We start from the raw sequence: 24,922 nt of genomic DNA on the forward strand, positions 1-24,922 counted from the left end.
TATTGATATATTTTTGCTGTTATTGTGGTAGGTGGTAAACTCAGGTTCTTCCCGAGTTTTATGAGATTCAAATGTATTTATAAATATATGAGCTCATTTGGTACAGAATATGGGCATATTTTGCTTTGATATTTCTTAGTGATTATTCCACGTAGTCAATGACTGCCACATCTCCAGATTCAAAGGAGGTCTTGAAACTTCACATCAGGCTCAACCTGACGCTGTTGACTGGCTATGGAAGAAGGGCAAACGCTAGAAGAAGAAGTGATTATTCTTGTCACATTGTGTTCTACTTCCTAGGTATTAGTCAGTCATCCATGAGAAGCAGAGCTGATGTGTTTCGAGGTAACATCTTTACTTTAGAAGCACAACTTCACACCTGTTTCACTCTCTGAATATAGGCTCAGAATTTTATTCATGTGGATGCAAATATAGAGGATCTTGACTTATAAAACCTCAGCTACTGGTCATAGCCATCAGTCAGTGCAAGGACAAGTTACAGCAGCATAAGGCAAAGTCTGGAATTTGTGGTGTGAAATTTACCTTGAGTACACTTCACCCTCAGAGACCTTAAGTTTAGGAAGGACTTGAGTATATACAACAGTTTGAAGCAGTGCACTACCTGAGTCAGCATATGCAGTCATGCTGACTGACGCTGTCCTAGGATTGCTGATGCTGGTGGCAATCACTGAATTTCTCATTGGACTTATTGGAAATGGAATCCTTGCTGTCTGGAGTTTTGGAGAATGGGCCAGGAAATTCAAGAGGTCCTCATACAACCTCATTGTCTTGGGCCTGGCTGTCTGCAGATTTCTTCTTCAGTGGATGATAATGATAGACTTAAGCCTGTTTCCTTTTATTCAGGACAGGCATTGGCTTCAATATCTCAATATCTCCTGGGTTTTAATCAGCCAGGCTAGTCTGTGGTTTGCTACTTTCCTCAGTGTCTTCTACTGCAGGAGGATTGCAACCTTTGAACATCCTGTCTGCCTGTGGCTGAAGCAGAGGGCCAACTGCCTGAGTCTCTGGTGCTTTATGGGGTACCTCCTGATCAGTCTGTTCCTTGTAACCCACATTAGCTTAAAATACAGCAGTCCTTCTCTGGGGAACAGCAGCTTTCTCTACCCACTTTCAAATGCGCACTATCTGTCTATATTACGGCTCAATTCGGGATGCTGGCTGCCTTTCCTGGTGTTTCTTGTTTCCTCTGGGATGCTGATTATCTCTCTGTATAGACATCACAAGAAGATGCAGGTCCATATAGCTGATAGGAGGGATGCCAGAGCCAAGGCTCACATCACTGTGCTGAAGTCCCTGGGATGCTTCCTCATACTTCATGTGGTTTACATCTTAGCCAGTCCCTTGTCTATCACCTCCAAGTCATCTGCTAATCTCTCTACTGTCTTTATTTCCAAGACTCTCATGGCAGCCTACCCTTCTCTTCATTCTGTCATATTGATCATGGGGAATGCTAGGATAAAGCAGATTTGCCAGAGAATTCTATGGAAAACCATCAGTGCTTGGAGATCCTGAGGACCAGAATCTGCTGTGGAGTGTGGTCAATATATTCTTGGTTCCCTCCTTTGATGGTGCTCTATAATTGACGGACTTTGCAACTTAAGAATTTTACATCTTTGACACCAAATCAACATATGGGACAAGACATATAGAATATGTATCAATACTACATATCTTTTCCCAGTATACAATGCATTATTTTAACATTTTACATTGGCTAGGACTCTGAAATGATATATACTCTACTCTTACAGTAAATACTACACTTCTTTGAAATTTACATATATGGATTGTGTTTTTCCTATTATAGGAAGCAGAGATTAGGAAAAAATTGCTATGTTCATTAACTCATAAAATTGAGACCTCCCTTTATTTTACTTGTCTTAGAATATCAAATGTTTTTCTCTCTTGTAGTAGTTCAAGTGATCTAACTAAAAAACAAACAAAAAATTAATGTTTCATATTTCTGGAACTGTCTGAGGCTCTCAGGACTGTCCTCTTAATATAAGGCATGGTTGGGTCTGAATATTTGTATATTTAACTCTTATGTCAGGGATCTGCTATAGGGCAAGGTAAGAGGGACATTTCCTCCAGTTTTCCTTGGAGAAGTCAGATATTATCTTCTTTTAACCATCCTCACTGTTCCTCTAGTTGCTCTTCAAACTAAGATCAGTGTTAGCACCTCCCAGAATTAGAAATTGGATCAGAGATCATCAGAAATATCATTTCCATGTTAACATGAGAGACTGGCTTTGTTGACAACAGTATAAGCTGGATAAGATTAAAGACCCATTATGTTGTTTGGAATGATAACATTCATCTCTTACAAGAAGAGAGGTGATTCTTTTTGACTCTCTTTTAAATGATAAGACAACCTTTCTATAATGTCATCTTGGTCTTCATACAGATGTCCTTTTCCTCCAATTGTCATAATAATGATAACAATGTAAGTAACATGTGCATTTGGGGGTTACAATTTATCAGGGATTCTTATATATAGTTTGTGACATCATAGTTCATAGTTCTGTCCTTTTTTCAATTTTTTAATCTTTATTTATTTACTGGATAGAGACAGTCAGACATTGAGAGGGAAGGGGGTGTTAGAGAGGAAAAGAGACAGAGAGACACTGGCAGCACTGGTTCACGACTTGTGAAGCTTTTTCCCTACAGGTGGGGACTGGGGGCTCAAACCTGGGTCCTTGTGCACTGTAACATGTGCCCTCAAATAGGTATGCCACCACCTGGCCCCATCCTGTCCTTATTTCATTGAGGATAAACTTAGGCTGGCACGATGATCTGGCCACGATAAACTGGGGAATGCTAAAGGTAAAACACTTCTAGACTTTTTGCTCTCCAAGTCTTGCTTGTGCTCCCCCCCCCCACCCCCAGTAAACCTTAAGTTCCTCCTCTTCCTATTTTTATACCTTCATGCTAGGATGATCCTGTGACATGCTGAAGCTCATGAGTATTTTAAAACAGATGAGGAAAGCAACTAGCACTTCAATTGGATGGGATGCCTGGAATTAAGATCCCCAATCAGGACAGATCAAAGCAGCTATGACTCTGTATTTAGGGACAAGATGCTTTCATTTCTTCCATTCCTTTTTTGATTGTGGGGTATCCTATTTCTTTACATGATTAAATTCACAATGGGTGTGAAGCTGCTTTGTGCCTTATACAAAAAACAAAACCAAACACAAAAACAAAACTGGAGGCAAATCTGCGACTGACTGCCAGGTAATAGAATCTTCCATAGTTTGCATTCAGAGCTGCAGATGTGTCCATGCACAGTTGTGTGAGTGTGTCTGTGAACAGGTGCTACCCATCTTTCCTCTTTGGTAGTTTGACCTATACAGAGCAGCCTAAGAAATGAAAAAGTTTCTAGAGGTACAGAAAGGTAGAAAATGAGCAACACTATTGTTGAGCCAGATGTTGTTGTGCACGGGCCGCGGAGAAGAGAGAGGGGGTCCGGAGCGGAGAGGAAACACAAATCTTTATTTGCGCTGGCACCTCAGAGTTGGGTGCTAGAGAAGCAGGTTGGGCCACGTGGAGGTAGCGAAAATGGCCGCCTCACGCAGTAACCTTTCCTGCGTCTGAACACCAGAGCTGGTAAGAGAGCGAGGTGCGGAAGAAGAAAGGCTTTTATAGGAGTAGCTTTCGCGAGAATGAGAAGGGGGAGGAGTAACCATAGCACTCCAGGATAGGATAATAACTCTCATGAGAATGGGAGCGGGGAAGAGTAACCAAAGCACTCCAGATATCTCAGGGATATAGGCAATGTCCTGAGGGCATAACATGGCTGAACAGGCACTCCCAGAATGTCCCAACTCTTGCGGGAACTAGCAGTAGCCTGAGGGGACAACATGGCGGATGTGACTGCATCGGCACCATTTCCCAGCACAACGCTATTGCCCATCTCAGTCCACACTACTAATAGTACTCCCAGAAAAGGTCATGTTATCATGCTATCAACCTTTCCTAGGTTCTTCTAGTGAATTTTAGAAGAACTTCCCTCTAGTGAGAGTAGGAGAATAGATTCAGAAGCCTCTGTTTAGATAGTGTTCTGAGTTACTAAAACAAATAAACATAGCAACAAACAAAAAAAACACAGTGGTTGGAGGATAGCATAATTATTGTGCAAAGGGGCTTTTATGCCAGGGGATCCATAATCCCAGTTTTAGTCCTCAAACGCTACCATAAGCCAGAGCTGAGCAGTGCTTGGTAAAAAAGAAAAGAAAATTTTTGTGGTCCAGGTTGGTTGTGCACCTGGTTGAGTGCTCATGTTACATTGCAGAAGGGCCCAGGTTTGAGCCCCCAGTTCCCATCTGTGGGGGAGGGAAAGTTTTGTGAGTGGTGAAGCAGTGCTGTAGGTGTTCCTATCTTTCTTCCTCTCTATCTCATCCTTCTTTCTCAATTTACTATAGTCTCTATCCAGTAAAAAAATAAAGCTTTCTAGTCCTATCCTCAACTCTTGACACCATCTTTGCAGAAAAAGCTCTTAGCCCACTAGCATGTTAGCTGTTGGACTTAGTCAAAAATTAACAAAGTCATGGGCCCCTTTGAATATACCTAGAATGGACTTCCTAGCTCCTTCCAACATGAAGACCCCAAATTTCATCTGTTATACTTTTACTTTTAGGTTCCTGATTGTTAAATTGTCCTACTTTATATCTTTTTTTTTTTTGACAAGCCATTTTTTCCTTTTTTAAAAAAATTATTATTTAACAATGATTGACAAGACCATGGGATTAAAGGGGTACAATTCCACACAGTTTCCACCAACAGAGTTCTGTATCCCATCCCTTCCCTTGAAAGCTTTCCTATTCTTTATCCCTCTGGGAATATGGACCCAGGATCATTATGGGGTGCAGAAGGTGGAAGGTCTAGCTTCTGTAATTGCTTCCCCGCTGAACATGAGTGTTGATCCATACTCCCAGCCTGTAACATCTGCTTTATCTCTTAATGCTTTTCGGCCGCCAAGTTACAGATGCTGCCATGACACAGGCTGGGAGTATGGATCGAACTGCCAATGCCCATGTTCAGTGGAGAAGCAATTACAGAAGCCAGACCTTCCACCTTCTGCATCCCATAAGATCTTGGGTCCATACTACCAGAGGGATAAAGAATAGGGTAGCTATCAAGGGAGGGGATGGGATATGGAGTTGTGGTGGTGGGAACTGTGTGGAATTGTACCCCTCTTATCCTATGGTCTTGTCAATATTTCCATTTTATAAATAAAAATTAGAAAGAAGGATAGGGAAACTTCCATTGTATACGTATTTGATAGAGACAGAGAGAAATTGAGAGGGAAGGGTAAGGGGGTTGGGTGGTGGTGCTCCTGGTTAAGTGCACCTATTTAACCAAGCACAAGGACCCAGTTTCTAGTCCCAGCTCCCCACCTGTAGGGGGCCACTTCACAAGTGGTGAAGCAGGTATCTCTCTCTCCATGCCTCTCTCAGTTTCTCTCTGTCTTGTGAAATAAAAATAGAAAAAACAAAAACAAAACAGACAAAAAAAAACACCCCCCCAAAAAAAATAAAAGAAAAAGAAAAAATGGCAATAGCCCTGGTGGCCAAAAAAAGGGGGGGGGAGATAGAGAGAAAGAGAGATACCTGCAGCTCTACTTTACTGCTCATAAAACTTTTCCCCTGCGGTTTGGGATCAGGGTCTTGAACTTGGGTACTTGCACATTGTGACATAGGCACTCAACTGGGTGTACCACTGGCCCCTTTCTTGACCTCTCAGCCAACTCTTCTTGAGCACTACTATGTCCGGGAGATTATAGTCTCCTTAGTTCTAGTTGATTTCTTCACTTTGATCTGGAGCAGCTAAACCACTCTGTCTTAATTTGTGGTTGTGGACACTTCCCTGAATTTCTTCTCCTTTTCTGGTTTTCTTTTTGTGCTTTATTGAGCGGTTACTGAATGGCAACCTAGTTGCTGGCACATGAGTAAATTCCTCAACTCTGACAGGTGTCTGTGGAGTACTCTCACTTCCCACTTAGCTTCATTCCGTCATCATGCACGAGGACCCTGGTTTCCTCTCCAGCCCACTGTCTTCTACATTTTCACCAGAGTCCTTTGGTTTGGTGAAACACACCGCGCCTAGTCCAAGTTTACCTTGTGTCTGTTTCATTGCTCCTGATAGCCATTTTTTTTCTTTTTATTGAATAAGACTGAGAGAAAGTGAGAGATTAGGGGGAGATAGAGAGGGAGACAGAAAGACAGACACCTGCAGACCTGCTTCACTACCTATGAGGCAAACTCCCTGCCGGATCCTTGCGTGGCTCCTTGCACTTAATACGATGTGTTCTTAATCCAGTGTGCCACCACCCGACCCTGTCCAAGTTTTACTTTGATTTCCCTTCTGTCCTTGTTTCTTAGCTCTATCAATAAGTGAAAAGTGAAATCACCTGGTATTCATCTTGCTATTTTTGGCTTATTTCACTTCACATGATTCCTTGAAGTTCTGCCCAAGATGAGGCGAAGGCATTAATGTCGTAATTTCTAACAGCTGAGAATTTCATACGTTAGAAAAGACAGAAACACCAAGATCTGGTGAGAATGTGTGTGTGTGTGTGTGTGTGTGTGTGTATGTGTGTGTGTTTGTGCGTGTGTGCATGTGGGAAGAACCCTTCTACATTGCTGGTGGGGATACAAATTGTCCAAACCTATTTTTTCTTACTTCCTATCATTCTTTCTCTCTTCCTGGAGCGTTGCAATCAAAGCAGCAGTGAGACCAAGCGTGGCCACTCTATTACCCAAGATCTCAGCCTCAGGTGAGAGCTGTGACCCCTTTGAAGGTTGAGAAAAATATTAGGAAAACAACAAGTAATGTCTTTTATAATACGTGGGCTTAAGAATCCAGGCTCTTAAATCTACCATCAATGGGTCATGTTAAGTAGCCTCTTTTAGTCTCAGTTTTCTCTTGTTTGAAGTAGGTACAGAAGATAATCTCAAAGGTTTGTTACCAACCTTATTAAAGGAGATATGATGGGGTCCATTATAGTGTCATATGTATTCATTTAATATTTTATTCTTGGTTTTGTATATTACTGTTGGATATGGGATGAGAGATACAAAGTAGAGACACAGGCTGCTGGTGTGTTGCATCCAATGATTTTTGTCTGGATGAACTGTATTATTTGAAGTTTGAGGAAATTAGCAACATGAAGAAATGATGTGTTGTAGAGGGGACAGAGATGTCTCATTTTTCTTTAGTGATGTCTTCAATCCAGTGTATATATTTGTAGACATTGGTGTAGATGCCAACATCTCCTCCCATGAAATGTCCAACCTCGATCCCTTGGAGCTTGTTTTTGCAGATGACAGTAGCGACGGCCACCTCCTACCAGAGATCATGCCAAGAGAGAAAAAGAGAATGAATAAGATGGTCATATATGTCCCCTCTTAGGATTCCTCTGGTCCCCAATGAGAATGAACATGAGATAGATAGATAGATAGATAGAGAGAGAGAGAGAGAGAGAGACAGAGAGAGAGAGGACTGGGTCATGGGAAAAATCACTGAGTGGAGAGAGAGAGAGAACTGGGTCATAGGAAAAAAAAATCACTGAGTGGGAAGACCAGAAGCCTGGTTCCTTTCTCCAGCTTTGTGAACTTGTGAAAATTCACAGAAAAGCCCCATGTATTTGAAGTGGTAATACCAGTTTCAGTTTGTGAAAATTATAATTATGCAACACACATTTTCACTTATGACTGTGAGAATAAAAACCTAGTGGTGTTTTTTTCTCCTACATGGCACCCTTGAAGGAAGATCTGTAAAGAGAGCCCATAAATGAGCCGACAGGGGCTTTGCTTCAGTCTTATCAATTTTTCAAAATTCTATAAGATGGTGAAGGCTAATGTTTCTAGTTTTATTTACTTATGTGATAAGGGAGAGACCAAACAGCACTACTCAGCTCTGGCATATGGTGATGAAGCTGAGGACTGAACCTGGGTGCTCAGATGTGCAAATCCCATGGTCTAGTGCATTGAACTATCTCCCCACCCTCTTCATCTTATTTTGCATCATGATTAAATGTTAACCAGATACATGCAAGTCAATGCAAGATTAATTAAAAAACAAACAAGCAAACACATTACCCCAAAAATTCGGCTGAATACTTTCACAAATTTGACACATAAGGAGTTCCTGTGCATTTTGCCCTGTTCAGTCTTTTGGCAGTCTTTGTCAGTCATCACAGGGGCCTCCAGGTTCTGCCTTAAGTCAGGGTGTCGGCCTGAGGGAAGATAAAGGTCAAAGAAACCTTCCTGTTCACAATTGTTATTTGCTCTGTCCAATTGCCTCCCTCTATTTCAACAGGTGTCTCTGTCTCTCTCTAAATCACACACACACACACACACACACACACACGCGCACACACGCACACACGCACACACACACACACGCACACACACAAACACACACATATATATAAAACAAGGAATGAGAACATGGGAGATGTGATCTTGCATTTGATAATGAGATGGGGATTAACATGACCTTGAGGATTCTGTAATTATTTAAGATATGGACCACACACACACACACACACACACACACACACACACACACAGAAAGAGAGAGAGAAAGAGAGAGAGAGAGAGAGAGAGAACAACAATCCCCAAACTTCCTTCAGTGTGATAGGAACCAGGCTCAAATCTGAGTCGAGGACATGGCAAATGAGCACACTAAGTGAGCTATTTCACCAGCCAAAGATTCTTTAAAAAACATTATTTTCTTTTTGTTGTGTCTAGCCTTGGAAGAATGAGATATTACTTGCCTTGAGTTCTCAGAGGTGACCTGTACATGGAAAAGTAGCCTGTATGGGAACGAAGACCATTGCCTCTATCATGTGCCAATCAGGCATGGCTTGACATTGGGTTTCAGTTGTCCAGGCCCCTAGTAGGCAGCAGACCCTTGGGAGAGGGGAAGCTGTGGACTGCTGGGTGGATCTTTTCCCGTCACTATATAGTATCTCCCTGTGGAAACTACCCATTCTCCTCTCTCTCTCTTCAGCTGTTCATGCATGGATGTTCCTCTTCATGGGATAACTGATGGCTTTGGATTTCTTTCTTTTTTAATGCCAAAAGGTTATTGCCAGGGCTTGGTGCTGGCATACAAATCCACCACTTCTTGTGGCCCGTTTTTCCTTTTCTATTTTTATTTATTTATTTTCCATAGGACAGAGAGAAATTGAGAGAGGGCAGGGAGATAGAGAGAGGGAGAGAAAGATAGACACCTGCAAATCTGCTTCACCACTCCATTTATGAAGAGAACCTCTGCAGGTGGGGAGCAGGGGCTCAAACATGGATCCTTGAGCTTGGCAATATGTGTGGTTTACCAGGTGTGCCATCACCCGGGCCCCTAGCCTTGCTTTTCTATGGGAAGTGTACTCACCATTGTTGCTTTGGCTCCAGTCTAAACCGGAGAGCAGACACATGGTGCCTGGCCGGACATCACTGGTGGCCAAGGGAATAGGCTGCACCTTGGGGTTGAATTCAGCAGGCTTAGACAGCTTGATGAGCATGAGGTCATCCTGGGGGTTGCTATGACTGAAGTTCCAGTAGCGAATGATTTGGATGGGGCTGATGATCTGCTCTGTCCCATCTCTCACTCTGACCTTGAAATTCCCCAGCATCACTTTTAGATTTCTAGAAGAATGGGTTGGAGGTAATAGAGTTATTACTACCACCACCACCACCATCATCATCATCACTGCTGATATTAAATGTCACAGTGCGCCAAATACGATGTCAAGCACTGTATGTGGATTCAAGATGACCTCATCTGCCACTCACATGGGGACATGCTAAGTGGGACACCCGTATTAGAGGTGTAAGGATGGCGACACTTAGGAATAATTCACTCATGGCTATAAATAAGTGGTGGACTCTTTTACCAAGATGTGCTTATGGAGTGGGTCCTTACTGTCATAAGAAAGGAAGATCATACATGGCTTAGGAAGACTTTTCCTCCTTTCCAACTTCAGCCCTCTCAGTTGGGCATTTCTATTTTTGTGAGTATAAGCAATGGAATGTGAATTTGCTGTCTTGTTTCTTTTACCCAGTGCCTTCACAACTCTCCTTCAACTTGTTCTGTTCACGTAGAAGGTGATAGATGTGGATGAAATTAGTGAGCTTTCTTTCCCTCTGGTTTCTGATAGAACTTTGGTCAAGAAGCACCAGGAAGTAATTAGATTTGGAAAGAAAAGAGTGACATTGGAGTATTAATGCTCCCAGCTCCCTGTTGTAGACTGGCTATGTCTCTTGATCAAAGATTACAGACTGTCTCCTCATGTATCTCTCTCTCTCTCTCTCTCTCTCCACATTTGTGGCTACTCTTTCCCCTCCCCCTTTTATTTTTGAAAAAGTAGCTACATATTTCTAATATTAACCCTACGGTACTGCATTCTTTAATGGTCTTATATCTTGTCCAGACCTCTGTAATTAGTTCTTTTAGTTAATTATTCTCAATGTCTTCAATTTGAGTTTACTCTTAGTTGCAATCAAATTGCCAGTCAAGAATTTTAACTGATGAGAAACTGAGGATGAATGATCTATAGAACAGGATTCCTCTGTAGCAGTACTCTGGACACTTTGTATGGGACACAACTTTGTGATGGGGGCCACCTTGTGCACTGCTAGACACTAAGCCTCTTCTATACATTGGTGTCTAGATGCCAAGAGCATAGACATTCCCTTCCCCAATAGTATTGTGCCAATTGAAAGTATCTTAAAACCTTTTAAAAAATGTGCCCTGGGGATAAAGTTGCCTCCATCTGAGAACCATCGATGAAGAACACACAATATCTGTTTTAGGGAATGACCTAGCCAGTACTCACGGTAAGTAGCAATGTGATGGGGCTAGTACCCAGTTGCTTTTGATGAGGACACCCACACAGGGGTTGAAGTGAGACCTGAGGTATACCAAGTAGGGAGCTTCATCTTCTATCTGTGTCAGTGAGTGAACAGAGTAGAATGTCCCTGAAAAAAAAAATGAAGCTCTTACTGTGGGAGATATTCTTAAAAAGAGACCTTCAACAGTTTCCCATTTGGGAAGGAAAGCAGTATAGTTCACTGATCAGGAAATGTGAAAGGTTTTGACATATCTTATTTTTTTCCCTCTAAAAATGTGAAAGAGAACAACATGCCGTTTTTACTAATAGTTACAGCAATCATTTTATTCAGTGTTAATAACATTCAACCTAAAAGTACAATGACAGAGACTCTCAGCTCAGTATTTGTATGGCATGGGAGTAATTTAGAAGTAGGCATCAATAATTATAAATGGGGGCTGAGGAGACAGTTCAGGATTAGAGCATAGGGCTTATATTCTTTCATACAATTTTTTTATTGGGGGAATTAATGGTTTATATAAATACAGTTGATGATACATGTGAATTTTTTTTTTTTTTTGCCTCCAGGGTTACTGCTGGAGCTTGGTGCCTGCACCACGAATCCATTGCTCCTGGAGGCTATATTTTTCCTTTTGTTGCCCTTGTTTTATCGTTGTTGTGGTTATTATTATTGTTGTCACTGTTGTTGGATAGGACAGAGAGAAATGGAGAGAGGAGGGGAAACCAGAGGGGGAGAGAAAGACAGACACCTGCAGACCTGCTTCACCGCTTGTGGAGTTACCCCCCCCCCCACAGGGGGGGAGCCATCAGCTTGAACCGGGATCCTTCTACACTGGTCCTTGCATTTGCGCCATGTGTGCTTAACCCGCTGCACTACCACCTGGCTCCCCAATTTCTCAGTTTTCTACAAAACACTCTCAGCCCTAGCCTAGGTTTTTCTCCACCATCATGCACTAGGATCTGAAACCCCCCTCCAAATTCCTTTACTTGGGGGCAAAATGCCAGTCCCAGTCCAAGTTCTGCTTTGTGTTTCCCCTTCTGTTCTTATTTTTCCAATTTCTCTGTGAGTGAAATCATCCCATATTCATCCTTTTCTTTCTGGCTTTTCTCACTTAACATGATTCCTTCAAGCTTTATCCAAGAAGAAGTGAAGAAGGTGAATACATCATTCTTAAGAACTGAGTAGCATTCCATTGTGTGTGTGTATGTATATATATATATTTAATTTTTATATTTATTTATTTATTTTCCCTTTTGTTGCCCTTGTTTTTTTATTGTTGTTGTAGTTATTGTTATTGATGTTGTCATTGTTAGATAGGAGAGAAATGGAGAGAGGAGAGGAAGACAGAGAAGGGGAGAGAAAGATAGACAGAACTGCTTCACCGCCTGTGAAGGGACTCCCCTGCAGGTGGGGAGCCAGGGGCTCCAACTGGGATCCCTAACACTGGTCCTTGCACTTTGAGCCACCTGTGCTGAACCCATTGCATTACCCCCTGACTCCCTCATTGTTTATATATTACCATAACTTTCTCAGCCACTCATCTGTTGTAGCATTCTTTTTTTTTTCTTTATGGGGTGGGGATTAATGGTTTACAGTCAACAGTAAAATACAGTAGTTTGTACAGTAGTTTGTACATGTGTCAAATTTCTCAGTTTTCCATATAATAATCTAGACCCCTCTCCTTTCTCCTCTGTCATCATGTTCCAGGACCTGAACCCCCCCCCCCCAAATCTTTCTTTTACTTTGGTGTAATAAACTACAGTCTAAATTCTGCTTTGTGTTTTCCCTTCTGTTCTTATTTTTCAACTTCTATGATTGGGATCATCCCAAACTCATCTTTTTCTTTCTGACTTCTCACTTCACATGATTCCTTCAAGCTCCACCCCAGATGAGGTAAAGAAGGTGAATTCATCATTCCCAATAACTGAGTAGTATTCCACTGTGTATATAGACCACAACTTTCTCACCCATTTATCTGTAGCATTCTTAAGGCCCCAAGTTCACACTGACCAAAGGAGCATTGCAGCGTCAGACTAGAAGACCATAGGTACATACCAGTAAGGACACCCAAGTAGAAGACAAAATGCATAGCTCTCCAGTTATCTCTCTGTGAGCTGTAGGAGAAGATTGGCAGGGTATGGAACTCTCTTCAGCCTTCACCTTTGGAACACCTGGTGGAATCAGTGGATATGGTTAGCTAAGGGGCTTGGCAGTAGGTCTGGGAAGCAGCTTTGAGCAAAAATAGGGTGTAAGTGAGGGGGGAGGGGAATCCAGACAGGTAAATCGAGACTCTTTAGCTCCAAGAAAAGTGAGAAACATTTCCTTCCTACTGGGATCCCAATAATTGGGATCTTTCAGAAAAGGAAAAGAAATTTTAGTTCCTTCAATTTTTCAGAACCAGTCCCCTAGATCTGTTGTCCTTAAAAAGCCCAGCTAAGACTAGTTCAGCTATCAGTAGGTCTGAGAGTTCTAGGCTCAAGACTTTTCTTCCCTAGGGAGTTTCTGAGGCCAAGGTAGGAGAAGGTTAGGCTCTCTACCTCAGCTCAGGGAGACACTGTCCCCAGGTTTGCCCTGCACCCCCATATAGTGACTTAGACTTTCCCTGAGCCCCTCCCATCTTTATTACACCAGCTTCAGCTTTCCCTTTGATCACTATTTCATCACTGCTTCATCACTCAGTCATTATCATCAACTTGGTCTGGCTCTCCCTAGGCCACTGCTTTGAGTGAAGGGCATGTGGAAATAAAGAGCATTCCTATAGAAAATGTTTTTTCTTTAAATATTTTTATTGCAGGCATTACAATAAATATAGCTGTTGTTATACGTGTAAAATCTGTTTTCTGCATTCTTCACCCCCAGCCTCGTTCTTCCTCTGCCATCATGCACTAGGACCTGGAAGTGCCGCCGGTTTCCACCCCCCGGTCCCCAGAGCCCTTTACTTTGGTGCAATACACCAAACCCAGTCCAAGTTCTGCTTTGTGTTCCCCTTTCTGTTCTTATTTCTCAGCTTCTGTTCCTGAGTGAGATCATCCCATATCCATCCTTCGCTTTCTGTTTTATCACATGATTCCTTCAAGCTTTATCCAAGATGAGATGAAGAAGATGACCAGTGTTTTGTACAACCAGAGAATAGCTTTAATTACAGATTGCCTTAGATCAAGGATCAACATAAGTATATGTTAACAACAGTTCTGAAAGTAGGGCCTCTAAGTTCTTTTTACAAAATGATGAGTGTTTTCAGTCATTATTGGCTGTCTCCTGGATATCACTGACTTCTTTTCTATACCCTGACATCTACATGTCAAACACTAACCTTGTTCTTTCAAATGGCCAAGGCAACCATTTTGCTTTCCTTTCTTTTTCTAAAAAATATATTTAAATTTTTAAATTAATTTTTGATAGAGTATGAAAGTTAGAGAAAAAGGAGAGAGAGAAAGAGAGAGAGGGAGAAAAGAAAAGAGAAGAGAAAGAAGATAAGAGAAGAGAAGAGAAGAGAAGAGAAGAGAAGAGAAGAGATAAGGAGAGACACCTGCAGCATTGCTCCACCAACACCCTCCCTTCTGCAGCAGGGAGACTGGGAATGTGAACTCTCTGTCACACACAGTAACATGTGCTCTTGACTGGGTGAGCCACCATGCAACACCATGTCTGCTTTTCTTATATTAGGAAACTTCCACTTGTTTGAATTTTCTCTTCTTCTCACTACTCAATTCTTTGGTGCTTCCCAGAAACCTCTTTTTTTTATATATTTATTTTATTTATTTATTCCCTTTTATTGCCCTTGTTGTTTTATTGTTGTAGTTATTATTGTTGTTGCTGTTGGATAGGACAGAGAGAAATGGAGAGAGGGAGGGGAAGACAGAGAGGAGGAGAGATAGATAGACACCTGCAGACCTGCTTCACTGCCTGGGAAGCGACTCCCCTGCAGGTGGGGAGCCAGGGTTCGAACCGGGATCCTTATGCCGGTCCTTGTGCTTTGCGCCACCTGCGCTTAGCCTGCTGCACTACAGCCCGACTCCCTCCTAGAAACCTCTTAACCACACCCATGCTTTTCCACGCTCCCTGTTAGAGTCCTACTACGGCCTATAGTCGTATATTATTTAAACCACTGTCTATACATTTCTGCTGCTGCTCAGACTTTATTCAGCTCAATGCATTTTTTAATTTTGGTTGAAGATGATATTACCTTAGCCTTCTTATCTGCAGCAGAGCACAGGCTTTGCATGCACCAGATTCCACATTCTATCCTGGGTACTACACAGACCATAATGGTGGGCTAGTCACAATTTATATCTCTCATACAGATAAATACATCTTTTTTTTTTAAAGTCTTTATTGGATCTCACTCTCAGGCAGAAGTTGAAAAACGAGATCAGAAAAGAACACAGAAGTAGAACCTGAAATGGAATTGGTGTATCGCACCAAAGTAAAAGACTCTGGGGTGGGTGGGTGGGGAGAATACAGGTCCATGAAGGATTCAGAGAACCTAGTGGGGGTTGTATTGTTATATGGGAAACTGGGGAATGTTATGCATGTACAATCTATTGTACTTACTGTTGAATGTAAAACATTAATTCCCCAATAAAAAATCAGAAAAAAATAAAATAATAAAGTAAAAAATTCTTTTATTGGGGGTTAATTGTTTACAGTTGACAGTTAAATACAATAGTTTGTACACACATAGCAATAAATACATCTTTTAAACAATCTGAAGAGCCATCATTAGACATGGACCCACACTGGGATGTGGCAATGTTCTACCAGGATATACCCAAAGGAAACAAAGACACTTATCTGAAGAAACCTGTGCACACCCATGTCTGTAGCAGCACAGTTTTCAATAGCCCAAACTTGGGTGGGTGGCTGAGAAAGCTGTGGTATAATACACAATGGAATAGCTATAAAAATGACAGACATCTCCTTTGTCATATCTTGGGCAGAATGTGAAGGGGTCATGTTATAGTGACTGAAATAAGTCAGAAAAAGAAGGACCAATACTGAATGATCTCACTCATAGGAGATACTTATGAAACAAGGACAGTAAGGGGAAACATAAGGTGAGACTTGGACTGGGTGTGGCATACTGCATCAAAGCAAAAGAGTCTGGGAAAGGAGAGAGAAGAACAGAAGGGAGGAGCATTAAGGTCCAGGTGTGTGATGGGGGAAAGGTCCTAAATTAGGAAGATGACTTCAATACATGGAGTGATACATTTAGTTTAGATTTCAGAGAACAGATGACAGTTTGCTTTTTCCATTCAAACAATAAAGCATTCTTTTAAATAATCATAAAGCATTCTTTTAAATAATTCTTTTAAATAATCACATTCTTTTAAATAATCTTTTAAATAAATATGTCTTGGCTTGTCAAATTTATGTAAGGCATATTTAGAGCAGTGTGTATAAGCTTATGTCTTGAACTTGAACTCCAACACTGAGAATATCAGCTACAAAATTAAGCACTGTCTGAAGTGTGCGTCCACCTGCCAATGCCTAGGTACACTGGAGAAGCAATTACAGAAGACAGAATTCCCACTTTCTGCACCCGTGAATTTTTTCCTCCATACTCCCAGAGGGGTTAATGGTAGAGGAAGAAAACCAGAGGGTTCTGAATCCCAATTCCACCAGGACCAGAAGTGTTTATTATCAGGAATGTTGTTTTTATACCATCACTGAAAGGGAAGTGAATCATGAAAAAAACAGAGGAAGCCAGGCACTGTTTCTCTTATCAGAGAGCGAAGAGGAAAAAAGGAAAGACATTCAGAAGTAGTAACAGGAGTAGGTATGACTTAGAAAGAAAGTGAAAGCAGGACTATAGAAAAAAAAGTGGGAGGGGGACAAAAATATAGATATATAGTTATAAATATAAAGCCAACCCTTATTTCTGACTTAAGGAGAACTACTGAAGCTTCCAATGGAGGAGATGGAGACAGGACTCTGGTGATGGGTATGACATGGAATCATACCCATATAATCTTACAGTTTTGTAAATAAGTAATAAAAATAGTTCTCAAAACATAAAAACAATGTATAGATCTTCCTCAAAATAAAATAAAATTAAGCACTGTCTATATCTTAAAATGCCCTTACAGGTCTCAATTTGATGGTAAAAATGATCACCTCATTTGAATTATGGTGTTTAGAGAACTGCAGTCCATGATGACACCTTCATGACTGTCCTTGAGCTACTCCTAGTCTTTAAGGAGTCTCAGGCAGCGTCTCAGGACATCTCTAAAAGCCTCCATGATTTTTTCATTCCGCAGGGTTAAGATAAAAGGGAGCAGAAAAGGAGTCACCACAGAAACCATCACTGATGCTTTTCGATTGTACTCGGCTGCCTGCGTCTGCTTAGGCCTGACGTAGAGAAACAAGCAGGTGCCATAGCTGATGACCACACAGGTGAAGTGGGAGGCACAGGTGGAGAAGGCTTTCCCCCGGCCCGAGGCTGTGGGGATCTTGAGGATGGTAGAGATGATGTAGCTATAGGAGAAAATGGTAGGCACTAGAGAACCAACGATAATGAAAACAGCCATCAGAAAGAGAACAAACTCTGCCAGACGAGTGTCATTGCAGGACTGCTTGAGCAGCTGTCCTCGGTCACAGAAGAAATGGTCCAAGATGTTGGATTTGCAGAATGTCAGCTGGAAGGTGGCATAGACGGGCCAGATCTGAAACAGGAACCCAAACAGCCAGGACACGACCACCACCCAGATGCAGGTGTGGCTGCTCATGATGACACTGTACCTCAGAGGGTTGCAGACGGCCACATAGCGGTCCACGGCCATGGCCCCTAGTAACGTCAACTCACAGGTACCCAAAGAAAGGTACAGGTAGAGCTGGGCGCTGCATGCAGCCAGAGATATCACCTGCATTCCAGGAAGCATCAGCCCCCGGAGCATCAAGGGGATGATGACAGTTGTGATCAGGATCTCTAGGACAGAGAGGTGACCGAGGAAGAAATACATGGGAGAATGCAGCCGTTTATCAACACAGACCATCAGGATGATGACCATGTTTCCCATTAAGGTCACCAAGTAGAGACAGAAGAAGGTGACAAAAAGAAGGCTGTGTAGCTCTCTGGAGCCAGGGAAGCCAAGGAGAACAAATTCAACGGCACGCGAGTAATTCTTGGGCATTGAGTCCTCTGCTCCAGTTCTTTGTGAAATCTAAAGAGAGAAACACACCTACACAAGCAGAGAGAGAGAGACAGAGAGAGATAAAGAGAAAGAGAAAGAGAGAGAGAGAGAGAGAGGATGACTTGAACTGGATGACTTGAACCTCTAAAGTTTTAAAGATGCTTCCAGGTTGAGGAAATGAACACTACACCATCCTGTTCAGAGAACCACTTCATAATCAGACAGCTTTAGCTTTCTCTGATGTCTGATTTCACACAGTTGACTTCAAATGATTTACAAAGGAAATACACATGGTGTGAACACAAATGCAAATTTCTAAGAAGATCAGCAAGAGAATCCAACCCCACAGCCCAAACCTAACACCTAGCCACCCTGGTTTATGCCTTTGTCTCTCAATTCAGTGGAGAGAAATCCTGCCTCAGGTTTTGAATGCAGCCACCTTTTCTGCTTTCTTGAACAACACCCCTTCCTTCTGAATGCCCTAGATAGCGTTCTGTGTTGGTTCATGTCCTGCAAGAAAACAAACAAATAAAAACAGATGCATTCAGTCACTAGGACGTTATCCTAGGTGGAATTGGCTGTAATTTTGTTTTAAGTGAGATCACCCAGCAAGAGAAGGATGAATACCAGATCAAATGTAGGTGAGAACCAAAGACACAAAGGGGGGGAAGGGAAAACACAGGGTGAAAGTGCACAAGATGTGATCTACTGCAATCAAGCTGTGTGTGTGTGTGTGTGTGTGTGTGTGTATGTGTGTGTGTGTGTGTATGTGTGTGTGTGTGTGTGTGTGTATGTGTGTGTATGTGTGTGTGTGTGTGTGTGTGTGTATGTGTGTGTATGTGTGTGTGTGTGTGTGTGTGTGTGTGTGTGTGTGTGTGTGTATGTGTGTGTGTTGGGAGGGATCTGAGAGCCTTGGGGACCCAATGCACAATGGTGGAGGGGACCTAAGTTGATAGAATTATTGTGCAGACAAACACCTGACATGGAAACATGAGAAACCGCACACATGTGACAACTGTCTTAACAGCCATAATTTTCCTGATAAAATACAAAAAGATGCAAAACTGTGAGAAATAATTTCATGATAACAACTAAAATAGAATGAATTTTATTTCTAACTTCAGAAGAAGTTATGCTAGGAGGCTGGGAAGTGACCCAGCCAGAATGTATATGTTACTATATGTGAGGTCCTGGGTTCGAGCCCCTGGTCACCACATGGAAGCCCTTTCTGGGGGAAGAGGAGAGGTGATACAGTATCTCTTCCTCATTTAAAGTGATTAAACTATAAAAAAACTTCAGCTCGAGCTTAGCCGAGTATAAACAAATGAGGAGGAGTTTAATACATCTCGGTTTTTTTAGCAACATAGACTAAGGTGCAAATATTGGTTAGTGTTTGTGTCCGGAGAGCCATGAGTCCTTTAAGCTAGTTTACCAGAGATTAGCTACATGTGTTCATGTCCTCTCCTAGCTTTCTCTCCCTCTCTTTCCAACACCTCTATATCTCTCATCCTTTATGTTAAAAAAAAAGGTTGCTGGGGGACATTGGAATCATGCAGACACTCAGTGACAAAAAAATAAATAAATAAAAATAGAAAAGGAAAGAAAAAAAAAAGGAACATTATCTTAGCCAGCCCAGTCATGGTTAATACTTTCCTTTGTTTCCTCTCAGTGGAAGATCCTTTAGGCTTAGGGCCCCTGTAAATTCCTGTATCCCTTCTCGTTCTCAACACTGGAGACACTGAGTCATCCACCACTGACACTAAACTGCAGTGAGCCACTCCCCCTTGACACTCTTGTTCACGGTCACATCTCCTGTCCCAAGAACAGAGTCTGCCACAGAGATGTGCCCTCTCCACACTCATTCAGCAGCTTCATCAGTGAATGAACCACAGACAAGTGAAGAAAGGAACAGAAAATCTCTCTCCTGACTTGCATTTTCCCCTGTCTCAAGATAGCCCTTCATTCTCCCTCATCACTGAGGCACCCTCTTGTCCATCTGTGTGTGCTCCCTCTTTCTTTATCTCCTTCTCTCTCTCTCTCTCTCCCTGGGGATGGCCCACAGAGTGGCAAACACACTCAAGGATGGGATAAATGGGGAGGCATGAGAGAGTAAGGTCTCACGGAATGGCAGAGAGTCTTGTCTGTCAGAAGCACAGAGAGGTGTGGAGTCTTCTCTTTGCTGTGAAGGAAAACGTTGGTGTTGAGCTTGTCCACTCTGAAGCTCCCTTACCCCAGTTCATAATCTTGGCGTCAATATTCTCGAATGAAGCAAAGTCCACAACAATCTCATCCTTACTGGCTCCTGTTTGTCCCTTCACAGAAGAGAACCCTTGGCAGACACTCACCTCCGGAGAAGGGAACTGGTCTGGAAAGTTCTCTGGCTTTCCAGGACTGGATCCAGGCTGCCTCCTGCCTGACTACTACTGACCACGCTCTGTGAGTAAGACCAAGTCACTGCTGTCTGCACTTTAAGTGACTGAGGACTCTCCTCTTACTAGAATCTGAGGAGACACTCAGGAAGAAGTGGTCTGCCAAGTGCAATTGTCTGCCTTGCCTTCACTCCTTCTCTTCTTTGTCTCCGAGGAGAGCTCTCTCTGGGGAACTGAATTTGTCATGTTCAGGAGAACCCCAGGGATGCAGCCCAGAGCAAAGACTAGAGAAGCTTCCACTTTTCCCTCTGAGGCCAATCAAGGTGGAGAACCAGGAAAAGTTTTGTGGAAAACTTGAAGTCTCCCTCTCAGGCATTTCTCAGCATTCAGGCTGCCTGCCTTCCTCTAAGGCTTCAAGTCCTGGATGTTACTAAATAGTCCCAGCTGGTGACAGGCAGCCTCCTGTCTCCTCCTGGTGTCTCTCCTTGACTTCATTTAACTCCTCCACAGAATATAAAGAATCTCACAGGCAGAATGCATCACAAATGGCTCCAATACACACACACACAAACACACACACACACACACACAAGATTCTCTGGTCACCTGGGTAGTTTAATAGCCTTAAACTCTTCACTTTATGGTAAAGCTCTCTGAATGCCACCCATCCCAGGTGACCTCCATAGCCCAAACCTCGCCCCTACACACACACACACACACACACACACACACACACACACACACACTTCATAGCTAGGGAACCATGCAAAGAATGCAACGGAAGACCTTCTCCATTGACTTACCTCAGGATCTACTGATGTTACAGCACCTTCCTGTCTGTCCAACATGCATGCATTCCAGCTGGGCTCACACAGCCATTTCTCCTCTGTGTCTTCAGATGCTGACAGGCCACTCTACTCAGCAACCTTCCATGAGAGGTAGAGTCTGAAGACCTACATACAAAAGATCAAAAGTAGCTACACAAAAGGAAAAGAGGCTGGCCAGGGAAAGACTCTGCTGTAGAGCCCAGGATTTGCATGCCGGAGGTCCCAGGTTCTATCTCGGGTAGTGCACAGACCATTATGGTGGCCTACTTACAATTTACATCTCTCACACAGATAATTGCATCTTTTAAACAATGATCAGAATGCTAGACATGGATCCACACTAGGATGTAGCAATGTTCTACCAGGATATACCCAAAGGAAACAAAGACACCTACCTGAAGAAACCTGTGCACACCTATGTCCATAGCAACAGTTTTCAACAGCCCAAACTTGAGTGGGTGGCTGAGAAACTTGTGGTATAATACACAGTGGAATAGCTATAAAGTCAATAAAATCGGGACCAAGCGGTGGCTCCTCTAGTTCAGCACACATGTTACAATGTGCAAGGACCCAATTGACATTCCTGTTTCCCACTTAGGGGGAAAGCTTCATGACTGGTGAAGCTTTCCCTCTGCAGACTTGAACCCACGTCCTTGAATGCAGGACCAGGTCCTTGAACCCAGGATAAGGGACTTGAACCCAGGTCCTTTGCATGATAATACATACACTTAACCAGGTGCACCACCAGCCAGCCCCTATCACTTCTTTTTTCAGTTATGTCATGAGGGAGAGGCAAGTAGGAAAAGAGACCCGAGGAACAGAGTGAACTATCAATAGCAATGTATTTCTATGGGAGGGATGAAGAAAGAGGTACTACAGGAAGGAGAGATTAAGGAGAAAGATCCACTCTGAGCTCTGTCTGGTGCTTGGGGCATCATGAAGAAGGGCTGCTTGCATGCGTAGCAGAAATCATTGGGCAAACATCCCGTCTTCTTGATTTAAATTGAATCTGGCATTAGACTCTGCATAGCTAAGGCCACTAGACTGAGTGGGGAATGTGGTGTGTATGGTGAGAGGGGACAAAACGATCATGAAGGGTTATTGGCTCTGGGGCAGACAGGGAGTGGCCACCCCCATCACAAACAGGTATACACTCAGGCCTCACGCACACTCAAGTGTGTACGTGTGTGTGTGTGTGTGTGTGTGTGTGTGTGTGCGCACAAAATTGAGTGTATCATAAGAACACAGTTAACAAGTGTAAATCTCTAATTCACACACAGCTGTTTAATACTATAATTGAGGTCATGCTCGTTCACTAAGTTGAATATGTTTTAGGGGCACAATTTCATACTTCTTCAAAGTAGCCTATCACAACATGTCCATCACCAAAGTACCTATATCACTGCCCCACTGTCCACTGGACAAGCCCCACCCTTACAACCACCTTCCCCGCCTCCTCTGGTAATCTGAGTTCTGACATTGGAACACACACGTTTTTGTTTGGGTTTGTTTGGGTCTGTTCACTTAATTTGTCTCTTTATATCTCACATGAGTGAAATCACTCAGTATTTTTACCTTTCTGGTTGTGACTTAGTTGTTTAGGGGGACATCCCTTCCTTATTATTGAAAATTGCAATAGTTTTTTTTTTTTTATAACTAGGCGGAGGAACTCTTTTGTGTATGTACACCACAACACTGTGTAGTCAATTTATTGGGGGTGTACAGTACAGCTGTTGGCACATGGGTACTGTTTCCCATCTCACCATGATAGGTGTCTGCAAAACAATCTCACCCACAATTTTGTCCTTTTCCCCATCATGCGCCAGGTCTAACTAGCCCCTTCCACTTCTTCCCCCAGGATCCTTTGCTTTGGGACCATGCACCACACCCATTCCAAGCTTTACTTTGTGTTTTACCTTTTTGTGCTTGTTTCTTAAGTTCCACATAGGAGTGAAACCATTCCGTATCTGTGCTCTTTTTATAGCAATATTTCCTCTCCGTTCATTTATCATTGGGCACTTGAATTGTATCCATATCTTGGCTACTGGAGAAATCACTACACTAAACATAAGCACACGATTATCTTCTTGATAATGTTTTTGTGTGCTTCAGCTAGACACATAGGACTAGAGATGATTGTATGGTAGATCTACTTTTAATATTTTAAGCTCTTTTCCACAGAGGTTGAAACAGCTTATATTCTCATCAGCAGTGTACACAGATTCCTTTTCTCTACATCCTTGTCAACACTTGTTTTGTTCGATTTAATGTTTAATTTAGGGTGCTTTCCAAATGTTAGTAGGCAATAAGTAGAGATTTTTCGATCCTTGAATATGTGAAGATATTAAGAAGCGTGTCTAAATCGAGGAATGGACTTCTCTTTACCTGAAAACTTTCTCTGTACAGAGTCCTAAGGGACTAATTATTTCCTTACTCTGAGAACATTTTAAGGCATTCAAGCAATTATCTCCTTCTCAGATAGTCTTCACTTGGTTTCTACTAATCTATCAGGGAAAAATATCACTATTTTCACCTGAGAGACTTTGCTATAACTCTCCGCCCATTGTTGCTATAAAGCCCCACTCCCCATCACAAACCAAACACAAAGCATCCCTTTGCTTTTACTTATTTATTTACTTATTTGGATCAAGACAGAGAAATTGTTAGAGAAAGGGGAGATAGAAAGGAAGAGTGAAAGAAGAGAGATACCTGCAGCATTACTTCACCAACTGAAAAACTTTTCTCCCCCAAGTGAGGACCAGAGGCTTGAACTCAGATCTTTGCCAATTATAGCCTGTTTACTGGACCAGATGTGCCACTGCCTGGTCCCGACCTTTTAGTTCTTCCTCTCCCTTTCTGTAGTGATGAAATTTGACTTCTGAGTTTGGGGAATTTGTTTTAGGATAAATTATACCAACAACAGAATCATACAGGACCAAGCAACTTTGTCTCAGATTTAGATGAATGAAAATCAGTTTTGTTTAGGGTCTTAATCTGGGGTAGGGGGGTGAAGGACTGAACTACAACAGTACTTTGTGAGGTGCTCTCACTTACCTCCTAAAGATCTTTTCCGTTTGCCCAAGTCTTCTTTCAGATTCTATTTCTGAAGGTAGTATCTGACAAACAGAACTTCAGGAGTCTTACCTTGAACTCAGTATTAGTCTGTTAGGTAAACTAGGACAAATATCTCTACATCCATAATCCCACTATAATGAAGAGACAGGGATTCCTGGAAATTGGTGGTAAACCTTTCCAATAAGATTCATGTTTAAAAATACGTTATTTATGGGGGCTGGACACCCCGTTGTTCGCGCACAGTACCATGCTCATGGACCTGAGTTTGAGCCCCTGCCCCCAACTTGCTGGGGGGTGGGGTAGAGCCTCAGGATTGGTAAAGCAGGTCTTCAAGTGTTTCTCTCTCTCCTTTCTGTCTCACTTCCCCCTCTCAATTTTTCACAGTCCTATTTAATTTTTAAAAAAAAAAAGAAAAGAAAAAAGAAAGTTAAAGAGAAAAGGAAAAACTGGCCACCACGATCAGTAGATTCATAGTGCTAGCACCAAACCCCATTGTTAATCCTGGTGGCAATTATTTTTTAAAGTAAGTTCATTTTGTATAGAATTTGAGAGGAAAAAGGGAGATGGGCAGAGGAAAGGGAGATATCTGTAACACTGCTTCACCACTTTTGAAACCTACCTTTCACAAGTAGAGGCTCAGG

At 42.4% G+C, this 24,922-nt stretch overlaps 3 protein-coding genes across 3 annotated transcripts; 1 reads left to right on the forward strand and 2 right to left on the reverse strand.

The window, feature by feature from the left end:
* The first annotated feature begins 642 nt into the window (after positions 1-642).
* TAS2R5 (taste 2 receptor member 5) lies at positions 643-1,533 on the forward strand. Its single transcript, XM_060195732.1, has one exon. The coding sequence runs from the start codon at positions 643-645 to the stop codon at positions 1,531-1,533; it is 891 nt and encodes a 296-aa protein (XP_060051715.1).
* Positions 1,534-7,120: 5,587 nt separating this feature from the next.
* Positions 7,121-13,448, reverse strand: PRSS37 (serine protease 37). The gene is made up of 6 exons (XM_060195733.1): positions 13,415-13,448; positions 12,933-13,048; positions 10,862-11,003; positions 9,418-9,671; positions 8,121-8,257; positions 7,121-7,365 (listed from the first exon to the last, which is right to left on the reverse strand). The coding sequence occupies exons 2-6, from the start codon at positions 12,964-12,966 to the stop codon at positions 7,225-7,227; spliced, it is 708 nt and encodes a 235-aa protein (XP_060051716.1). The 5' UTR covers positions 12,967-13,048; positions 13,415-13,448; the 3' UTR covers positions 7,121-7,224.
* Positions 13,449-17,065: 3,617 nt separating this feature from the next.
* LOC103112816 (olfactory receptor 9A4-like) lies at positions 17,066-18,010 on the reverse strand. The gene has a single exon (XM_007522299.2). It carries the CDS (start codon positions 18,008-18,010, stop codon positions 17,066-17,068), a length of 945 nt encoding a protein of 314 aa, XP_007522361.2.
* Positions 18,011-24,922: the final 6,912 nt, after the last annotated feature.

The sequence above is a fragment of the Erinaceus europaeus genome, chromosome 8 (genome assembly GCF_950295315.1).
Source record: "Erinaceus europaeus chromosome 8, mEriEur2.1, whole genome shotgun sequence".
Taxonomy (NCBI): Eukaryota; Metazoa; Chordata; class Mammalia; order Eulipotyphla; family Erinaceidae; genus Erinaceus; species Erinaceus europaeus.

Coding starts and splice junctions, on each gene's coding strand:
- TAS2R5 (XM_060195732.1), top strand. CDS start 643: ATGCTGACTGACGCTGTCCTAGGATTGCTGATGCTGGTGGCAATCACT.
- PRSS37 (XM_060195733.1), bottom strand. CDS start 12,966: ATGCATTTTGTCTTCTACTTGGGTGTCCTTACTG. Junction 9,672..10,861: donor CCATCACATTGCTACTTACC/GTGAGTACTGGC, acceptor CCATTCTTCTAG/AAATCTAAAAGTGATGCTGG. Junction 7,366..8,120: donor TATTCAGCCGAATTTTTGGG/GTAATGTGTTTG, acceptor GATCTCTGGTAG/GAGGTGGCCGTCGCTACTGT.
- LOC103112816 (XM_007522299.2), bottom strand. CDS start 18,010: ATGCCCAAGAATTACTCGCGTGCCGTTGAATTTGTTCTCCTTGGCTTC.